General features: G+C 45.0%; 2 protein-coding genes across 2 annotated transcripts; both read right to left on the bottom strand.

Moving 5' to 3' along the window:
* Window positions 1-680: 680 nt before the first annotated feature.
* On the bottom strand, window positions 681-5,058 carry LOC130488655 (protocadherin alpha-6-like). The gene is made up of 3 exons (XM_056862296.1): window positions 4,532-5,058; window positions 1,151-3,545; window positions 681-773 (listed from the first exon to the last, which is right to left on the bottom strand). The coding sequence occupies exons 1-3, from the start codon at window positions 5,056-5,058 to the stop codon at window positions 681-683; spliced, it is 3,015 nt and encodes a 1,004-aa protein (XP_056718274.1).
* Window positions 5,059-7,573: 2,515 nt separating this feature from the next.
* Window positions 7,574-9,973, bottom strand: LOC130488654 (protocadherin alpha-5-like). The gene has a single exon (XM_056862295.1). The coding sequence runs from the start codon at window positions 9,956-9,958 to the stop codon at window positions 7,574-7,576; it is 2,385 nt and encodes a 794-aa protein (XP_056718273.1). The 5' UTR covers window positions 9,959-9,973.
* Window positions 9,974-10,040: the final 67 nt, after the last annotated feature.

The following is a 10,040-nucleotide window of genomic DNA, read 5'->3' as shown; positions in this document are numbered from 1 at the left end:
AATGTAAATGGTAATAAATTTATATCAAAGTACTTTCAGTCTTACAAAGCTAGACTGGACTATACAGGTTAGAAATGACAAGGCATAAAAATTAACACAGTAAAATATCCTTCTTAAATACAGTATCCATTCTTAAATATATCCAACCTTCTTTTACAACCTGTCCTGCTTTACTCCCTCAGATTATTGATCCCTTTAGAAGTCCTAATACCTCAGAACATTGTGGGTTTGGCCATTGTTAAAGTATTTTCATAAACATAAGTCAGTCTTAATGGAAGCATCTGAAATATGACATTCCCTTCCTCTCCCCACAACAGACAACTTGTGAGGTAGGTGGTGCTGAGAGAGTACAGAGAGAACTATGAATAGCCCAAAGTCACCCAGCAGGCTTCATGTGCAGGAGTGGGGAAACCAACCCGGTTCACCAGATTAGAGTCCACCGCTCATGTGGAGGAGTGGGGAATCAAACCTGGTTCTCCAGATAAGAGTCCACTACTCTTAACCACTACACCACGCTCTTAACCACTATACCACACTCTTAACCACTACACCACCAAGATCAGAATATTAACTGAAACTTGAACACAGGTCAACGAAATACAGACTTCTCCCAACTTATACTAATGTACAATTGAAAAACCAAACCATCCATGTCAGCAATGTTCAGAGTCTGGGACAAATCACAGAGCATCAGCTGCTGCCCTATGAGAATTCCAGTAAACTACATCTGTAAGGTTCCCTAAAGCATTTCGAAGATTTTCATCACAGAATACCTGTTAGACAAGAGCATAACTTAAATAGCTCATGAGGCTTTCTTCATTTCTCCAAGAACAATGCAATCCCATGTCCTCGCCCTCCCACACCTCTGCACTCAGTGGGGGTTCATCCAAGATCAGAGTAAGTAATGAGAGTAGTAGTGCTTTTGTTTTAATTTAAGCAACATTATCATCTCTTGGACCTGGACCAAAACATAAAATTGAAATGCAATAAATGGGAGATCAGTCAGATATTAAGAAGAGTACAGAGGTACAAGACCCCCTCGATGTGCAGTAGCTGCCCCGTGCTCCAGAAAAATGATTTAATTTTTCTACACCACAAGGAAAAAATAAAGCATCAGTTTCAGGGATCATAAGGACTCTACATTACTCACCTCTCCAGGGGAAAGGGAAACAAGGTCCTTCGCATTTCCTGCCTCTCCATTCACAGCAAAGACAGGAATGTTGGGGCTGAAAACCATGAAGTCACTTTTGGCACCAGCCTCCCCACTCACCCCTGCCAGGATGTGGCTGTGGCGATTGGAATATGACCAGCTGCCCACTTCACTGGCACACACCAGCGTGGCTGTGCCAGGGCCGTACACCATTGCTTCCTTGCCCTGGCTCTGGCATTGCAGTGCCACGTACATGAGGATCACCAGCAGGAACAAGCTGGACACCGAGCAGATGGCAATGATCAGGTAGAGATTGGCAGTGTCTGCCAGGGGCTTTGTACTCCCTCCCATCCCAGAGAGGCGGGCATCACTCTGGGCAGCCTGGGCGCTGGCCACAAGTGACACACTGAAGGTGGCTGTGGTTGACAGTACTGGCTTGCCATGATCCTTCACCAGAACCAGCAGACTCTGGATGTTGCTGCCCTCTGCCTCCTCCAGAGCTTGCATGGTACTGATCTCACCACTGTAAAGCCCCACTTGCCATGAGCTGCTGGATGAGTCATGCAACTCATAGCGAAGCCAGGCATTGTAGCCTGAGTCAGTGTCTAGAGCGTGGATCTTGCCCACTACATGCCCAGCTGCCACTGGGACTTTCAGCAGAGTGACAGTATCCCCAGCTGGACTAGACACTACAGGTGCGTTGTCATTCTCATCCAACACAAAAACTTGGATGGTCACGTTGCCACACAAGGAGGGCAGCCCAGCATCCTTGGCCCTCACCTGGAACTCCAGCAGCTTCAGCTCCTCGTAATCCAAGGGCTGCAGGGCATACAGCTTCCCACTCTCCGAATGCACCGAGATGTAGCTCGACAAAGGCCACAGCTTCTCATCCAGCCAGTAGCTGACCAAGGCGTTCTCTGCCACATCTGGGTCTGAGGCAGACACTGTGAAGATTTGAGCTCCAGGAGGGTTGTTCTCTTTCACAAAGACTGTGTAAATAGGCTGTGCAAAAGTGGGTGCGTTGTCATTCACATCACTGATTGGTACCAACAGGCTGCTGCTGGCTGACAGTGGGGGGTCCCCTTGGTCTTGGGCTATCACCACCAAACTATACTCGGCTACCTGCTCCCGGTCCAGTGGCTCAGCCAGTACGAGTGAGTAGTAATTCTTGAAGGTAGATGTCAGCTTGAAGGGGAGCCTTGATGGCCAGAGGGAGCAGTTTATTTGTGCATTGACACCAGAGTCTCTGTCAAAGACACTGATCAGGGCTACCACTGTCCTCACTGATGAGTCCTCAGGCACTGGAACAGACAGAGATGTCACTGACAACTCGGGGATATTGTCATTCACATCTAAAACCTGGATCAGTACTTTGCAGTGCCCAACCAGGGGATATGGGCTTTGATCAGCTGCTTCAACTTGTAGTTCAAACAAATTAATATCTTCAAAATCTATTTCTCCTTTCACAGTAATTTCCCCTGTCTTTGAGTCTATAGAGAAACTGTGTCTTAATTGGGAAGGCATCATATTGCTAAATGAATACAATATCTCTTTGTTAGTTCCTTCATCCAAATCATAAGCAGTTACTGTAAAGACAGAGGTTCCCTTTGTGATGTTCTCTAGCAGAAGAACTTCATATACAGACTGGTTGAAGAAAGGTACATTATCATTTACATCTAGTACAATAATCTCCAGCTGTACTGCGCCACTGAGTTCTGGCTGGCCACCGTCAGTGGCTAGGAGTAATAAATGGTGTTCAGAATGTTTTTCTCGGTCCAGGGCATTCTGTAACACAAGTGCTAGAGATTTACTACGGTCACTGTGTTTTTCTTCACGTAGCTGAAAATAGTCATTGGAACTAAGTTTATAGGTAAGCAGACTATTGGAACCAATATCTGCATCCGAAGCTCCCTCTAGTGGGAAATATGAGCCAGGCAGCCTAGATTCTAAAATAAACAGCTTATGATCATTTACTGGAAAAATGGGAGCATTGTCATTTATATCCCTGATGTCCACCTCTGCATGGAAAATCGTAAGAGGTTTATCCACAATCACGTCTAGGTGGATGACACAAACAGGGCTCTGGGCACACAGCTCTTCCCTGTCTATCCGGGAATTCACAAACAAAATCCCATTCTGCACATTTACCTCTAAATAATCCTTGTGGTCTTTGGAAACCAACCGGAACATCCGAGGCACCAGCTCACTCACCTCCAGTCCCAGGTCCTGGGCGATGCGGCCTACAAAAGTGCCATGCTGGGATTCCTCCAGCACCGAATAATGGAGCTGGCCGCTCCCCGTCAACCAAGCTGTGTAGAGCAGAGCTAGCTGCAGCAGCTGCCTTCTCCCCATCAAGTCAAGTTTCATAAGAACAATGGCAAAAATATTTTGTTCCCTTATGTTATGAATTCATCCTTTCGTTAAGGAGCAGTGCTATGAAAACAGAGGAATCCCCTTCGTCACAGGAATGAAGCTGAGCTGCACAAATTGTGTTCCGTGGCTTTCCCTGTGTCCTCTCATCAAGGGCTTTGCTTTTCATCTGAGGGTGGGGTGATATTTTCACTTGGGTTTCCAAAAGAGATTTTGCAGACAAGAGCGACATCATGTGTCTGTATTCAGAAGCACTAATAGGGAAACATTTTCTCCTTCTCTCATAATACTAGAAAGTGGGGTCATCTGCTGAAGCAGGAGGGTGAGAGATTCAAAACAGATAAAAGGAAGTTTTTCTTCACACAACACATAGTTCAATTGTAGAACTCCCTGCCCCAGGATGTGGTGATGTGTGCCAAGTTTTGTAAATATGCCTCTTTTTTGAAGCATCCTTCATCAAGGGTGACACAGCCAGGCATTGTAATCTAGAATGAAACCTAACTGGCAGAGGAAAAGTAATAATGCTGTCCATGGTTACAGTGCATATATAAGACAAGATGCAGCCCCGGAGAGTAGGGTGTGTGAAGGGTCTCCCCTTCTGCCTCTGTGCCGGCTCCAAACAAGTGAGCTACTGGTGTGCTAGGTGAGCTGCAGCATAAGCAACCATTCATAGTAAGCAAAGTACTTCACTGAAGAGCATCCAATGGCTTGATCCCCAAACAGCCTCCATCTGGTTTGCTAGGAAAGCATTGGTGCGCCCAGATGATGGTCAAAAATTATTTATATGATGCATGGGGAGATTATAGTACAAGCTGATTAGTATTGCATAATCAAAATCAAAATGGAATTTTCTTTATATCATGAACTCATCTTTTAACCGTGATCTGCAGTCCCTGGCTTTTGATGCCAGCCTCTCCTGCCACACACCCTAGGATGTGACTATAACAATTTGAATATGACCAACTTCCTACCTCACTGGCACATACCAATGTGGCTGTGCCCGGACCATACACCACGACTTTTGTCTGGCACCAGCATCGTAGGGCCATATATAACAAGATTGTCAGCAAGAGCACACTAGACACTGAGCAGATGGTGATGATCAGGTACATGTTGGTATTATCCCTCGGAGGCTTTGGGCTCCCTCCCATCCTGGAAAGGTGATCATCAGCGTGAACAGCCTGGGCACTTGGCAGTAACGATACACTCAGTGTGGTTGTAGTTGACAGAATTGGTTTGCCATGGTCCCTCACCACAACCAGCACTCTCTGACTGTTTCCACTGTCTGTCTCATCCAAGTGACATGTGGTGCTGATCTCACCGCTATACAGTCCCACCTGCCAAGGGCCCCTGGTAGCCTCAAGCAGCTCACAGCGCAGCCATGCGTTATAACCTGAGTCACCATCCAAGGCATGGATCTTGCCAATCGCATGTCCAGCCCCCACAGGCATCGTGAGCAGGAGGGGAATCTCCTCTGCTTGCCCAGACTCTGCAGGTGCATTGTCGTTTCCGTCCAACACAAAGACTTGGATAGTCATGTTCTGCCAATTGGCTCAGTGGCTATACTGAAAAATAAAGGTGCTAGAGGATTGCTTTGATTAGAGCTTCTCATGACTGAACATGTTTGTAAGATGCAACATTTACACTACTTCCACTTTCAGTGCAATTTGTTCATTCCCTTTAAAACTGCAGATGTATAGTAATTCTTTTGTCTTCCAATTACCATTCCAGCCAATCAAAGGCTTTTTCAGTTCCTAGCAGCCTAGTTAACCCTTACAAATAAGATTTAGTACATGATTGATGTTGTCTTCATACATGGATTGAAGCTTCCTACCATCATAATCTTGTCAAGCCTATTTGTAAAACTGTGATGGATATTTTGTTGTGCAACAAACGAATAGGCTACATATGTGGTCCTAGTTCAGGAAGGAATATTTGTTCTGACCTATTTTATAAAGTTGTTGTAAAACTTGGGATGAGATAATGGGAAATGCTTTGAACATTAAAAAGAACATGTACAGTGTTCATAAGACCAGATGTAGTATAGTATCTAACAGTGCTTCCCCTAGGCAGAGTTACACCTTTCTAAATCCACTGAAGTCAACTGGCTTAGAAAGGTGTAATTCTGCTTAGGACAGCTTTGTAAGAGACTGAAGTCCTGAGTTCGAATGTCACCTCTAATGTGATCACCCTAGGTACCTTATGCAACGCCTTCTCCCTCTTTTGCCCCCCCAACCCCATATCTGCAGTGTGGGGATAGGAACCCTTAGAAGGTTGTTGTGATAAGGACTGCAACAAGATAATGCATAAGATGTTCTTTGAACAGTATAAAATGCCACATAATATTAAAATAAAAATTATTTTCATCACTATTATTTAGTAAAACTAAGCAGTCATAGTAGGAAGAAGCTTGTAATATGAATAAAGGCCAAGTGAGAGGATACGGGATCACAGAAAGCTTTGTACATTGACTCCTACCACCTGTTATTTACAGAGATGAGTATCACAGATTGGAATGGTTTAGTAAGAGATTGCTCTTTGAGATACTGTGCCTACCTCTACAACACTGTGGGGAAAAATATTTAAGAATAAAGGCCAAGTGGAAAATGGACTTGAAGTAAATGTTTATACACTTCTACATCCCCAAGAGGAATGTGAGAATGAAAGAAAAGTGGGCAAATGTGCCTCAACTGAGCAAGGGAAAAATCTACACCACCATACAAAGCATTGGTTGCCTGCCAATTGTCATAATGTTGCTTTGTCCTATGATCTGCCCCTTTTCTTGTGATGAAGGCCACTCACGCCTGACTACTCAATGCTGGGGAGCAGATCAGCACTCAGCATTTTTGACACTTCTAAATTCTGCTGGTGCCATGAGGCCTTCAGCAATGACTCAGATACCATCTAAGGGGTAGGCTTCCTTTACCTACTGTCTTCTGTTCATTGGATTCAAACCTGCCCTGTGAATTCTGATCCACCAGGACGGGACAATTTTGTATTATAACCTTGAATGAAACTATAAAACATTTGATCCTGGAAAGTAAGACACCATGCTTCGGGTTTACATTTTTTAAAAGGAGATTAGATTACTTTCACAGACACACATTTTAAGAATGGCAAAGCCACTGAAGCCAAAAATCGACTCTGTAAAATGAGAGAAACCCAAAAAAATGAGATCGCAAGCCCAATATGGTTTTAGTCCCCTGCAATAAGAGAATGCCAGGTAGAGTTCACAATTGTAATTAGGAAAACCGGCTTCACATCAGCCAATTGTTGTTTATTTCATGTTAGATAAGCCCAAGATAACTCTGAATGTTAAATATTTAATAATGTTTTATGTGATGTATTTTGATAAGATTGGGTGGGTTAGAGAAACATACCCATAAAACATTTAATTGGTTACTAACATGTAACTTTTATTAAGGATTGTCAGTTGGATTTATAGTGTTTTATTTTTTGTAACGGCCTTTGGCCATACGCAATAAAACTGAACTGAACTGATTTTAAGAATGGCATTGATTTAAATGTAATCAGTTCAGAAGTTCACACTTTGTGTGACATCCATCACCCACCATCCTCTTTCCTCAACACATTCATTCTTTGTCCAAGTGCCTTTTCAGAACTCTCACTACCACTGTTTTAGAAGGACTTTTCACTGGGAACTCCTTAAGGTGCTCATGCACTGAAAAACATCAATATGAGTGCAAAGGGATCATACTATGGGGTTCATACTAGCCTCATAAAAAGCTTTCTGAAACAGTTGCATAAAATGTTAAAAGATAACATATTTGTAACTGACTAGTAGGCTTGTGAAGCACTCATAAAAGAAGCCTCATGCTATTTCAAGCCCATTTTTATGTCACCCAAGAACCATACGGCATAACCCCTACAGCCCAAAAGATTATTCAGAAAACCACAAAAGAAGCACTAAGCTTCCTTTTAAAAATCTCTGTGAAAACGCAGTCTAAAATATTTAACAGAAAATAGTGGTTCAGGCTATGAAAGGAAATGAATATAAAATGAAGGCAAAGCATATTAAGCAAACACAAAATATCACAATAGGAGCTTTAAAACAGTATCACTAACCGTAACACAGAGCAGATCCTGTTGCTTCCCATTCTCCACAGATACAGGAATGCTGGGGCTGAAAACCATGAGGTCATTTTTGGCACCAGCTTCCCCACTCACCCCTGCCAGGATGTGGCTGTGGCGATTGGAATACGACCAGCTGCCCACTTCACTGGCACACACCAGCGTGGCTGTGCCAGGGCCATACACCATTGCCTCCTTGGCCTGGCTCTGGCACCGCAGCGCCACGTACACGAGGATCACCAGCAGGAACAAGCTGGACACCGAGCAGATGGCGATGATCAGGTAGAGATTGGCAGTGTCTGCTAGGGGCTTTATGCTCCCTCCTGTTCTAGAGAGGCGGGCATCACTCTGGGCAGCCTGGGCACTGGGCACCAGAGACACGCTGAAGGTGGCTGTGGTTGACAGTACTGGCTTGCCATGATCCTTCACCAGAACCAGCAGACTCTGGATGTTGCTGCCCTCTGCCTCCTCCAGAGCACGCGTGGCACTGATCTCACCACTGTAAAGTCCCACCCTCCATGAGCCGCTGGATGCATCATGCAACTCATAGCGCAGCCAGGCATTATACCCTGAGTCGGCATCCAGAGCATAGATCTTGCCCACTACATGCCCAGCTGCCACTGGGACCTTTAGTAAAATGGGGGTATCCTCTGCTAGACCAGACACTGCAGGCACATTGTCATTCTCATCCAAGACAAAGACTTGGATGGTCACGTTGCCACACAAGGAGGGCAGCCCAGCATCCTTGGCCCTCACCTGGAACTCCAGCAGCTTCAGCTCCTCATAATCCAAGGGCTGCAGGGCATACAGCTTCCCACTCTCCGAATGCACCGAGATGTAGCTCGACAGGGGCCAGAGCTTCTCATCCAGCCAATAACTGACCAAGGCATTTTCGGCCACATCTGGGTCTGAGGCAGACACTGTGAAGATGTGAGCACCAGGAGGGTTGTTCTCTTTCACAAAGACTGTGTAAATAGGCTGTGCAAAAATGGGTGCATTGTCATTCACGTCACCAATGGGCACTACCAGGGTGCTGCTGGCTGAAAGTGGTGGAGTCCCTTCATCTCGAACCATCACTACCATCCTGTATTCTGCCACCTGCTCCCGATCCAAGGGCTCAACTAGTGTCAGTGAGAAGTAATTCTTAAAGGTAGATACCAGCTTGAAAGGGAGCCTGGGTGGCCACAGAGAACAGTTCACTTGCCCATTCGCTCCAGAGTCCTTGTCTGAGATACTGATTAAGGCCACCTCCATTCCCAGTGAAGAGTCCTCTGGCACCGGCACCAAAAGAAAAGTCACCAACATCTCTGGAACATTATCATTCATGTCCAGAATATCAATTAAAACTTTGCAATGTCCAGACAAGGGGTAACCACCTTTATCTGTGGCTTCTGCTCGAATTTCGTATGAATTAGTGTCTTCATAGTCTAATTCTCCATTCAGCCTGATCTGCCCAGTACTTGGATCTATCTTAAAAATGGTACTTAATTTAGGTGGAGTTACACTACGAATGGAATATGAAATCTCTTTATTAATACCTTCATCCAAATCAGTGGCATTGATCTTTGCCACTAATGTTCCATTGGAGGCATTTTCTAACATCTGGATCTTGTATACTGGCTGGCTAAAGACGGGAGGGTTGTCATTCACATCAAGGACTGTAATCACCAGATGAACGGTTCCTGTTTGCACTGGCTGACCACCATCAAAGGCTGTGAGCAGTAAGCGATGCACAGGAATATCTTCTCTGTCCAAAGACTTTTTTATTATAAAACCTAAAGAATTATCTCCACTCTTTTGGAAATCTAACATGAAATGTTCATTAGGGCTGAGCTGATAATTTAACTGAGCATTTATACCAACATCAGCATCTAAGGCTCCCTCCAGAGGGAAAAAGGACCCTACAGTTCTTGATTCTAGAATGAACAGGCTTTCCTCCTTTGCTGTGAAAAATGGAGCATTGTCATTTATGTCTGCAATCTCCACTTCCACATGGAAGACCCTCAAGGGTTTATCCACAATCACCTCCAGGTGAATGGCACAAACAGGGCTCTTGGCACATAGCTCTTCCCTGTCTATCTGTGAATTCACAAACAAGACCCCATTCTGTAAGTTTACCTCAAAGTAATCTCCATGGCCTTTGGAAACTACCCGGAACATCCGAGGCACCAGCTCGCTCACCTGCAGTCCCAGATCCTGGGCGATGCGGCCCACAAAGGTGCCGTGCTGGGATTCCTCCAACACTGAATAATGGAGCTGGCTGCTTCCCACTTCCCAGGCTGTGTGGAGCAGAACCAGCTGCAGCAGCCGCCTCCGAACTGAGATGCCTCTCCGAGGAACAACCATCTCAGAAACATTCCATTTAATCCCCCTGTATGGTGCTATATCCTTGGGAAAAGATGTTGATCTGTCTTGCTGGTGTCCTTTG

This window comes from Euleptes europaea, chromosome 17 (assembly GCF_029931775.1).
Source record: "Euleptes europaea isolate rEulEur1 chromosome 17, rEulEur1.hap1, whole genome shotgun sequence".
NCBI lineage: Eukaryota > Metazoa > Chordata > Lepidosauria > Squamata > Sphaerodactylidae > Euleptes > Euleptes europaea.
Note: the sequence above shows the minus strand (reverse complement) of the source record. Positions and strands in the feature narration are given on the sequence as shown.

Coding starts and splice junctions, on each gene's coding strand:
- LOC130488654 (XM_056862295.1), bottom strand. CDS start 9,958: ATGGTTGTTCCTCGGAGAGGCATCTCAGTTCGGAGGCGGCTGCTGCAG.
- LOC130488655 (XM_056862296.1), bottom strand. CDS start 5,058: ATGACTATCCAAGTCTTTGTGTTGGACGGAAACGACAATGCACCTGCA. Junction 3,546..4,531: donor TGCCAGACAAAAGTCGTGGT/GTATGGTCCGGG, acceptor TCATAACATAAG/GGAACAAAATATTTTTGCCA. Junction 774..1,150: donor TTTCCCTTTCCCCTGGAGAG/GTGAGTAATGTA, acceptor CTTGTCTAACAG/GTATTCTGTGATGAAAATCT.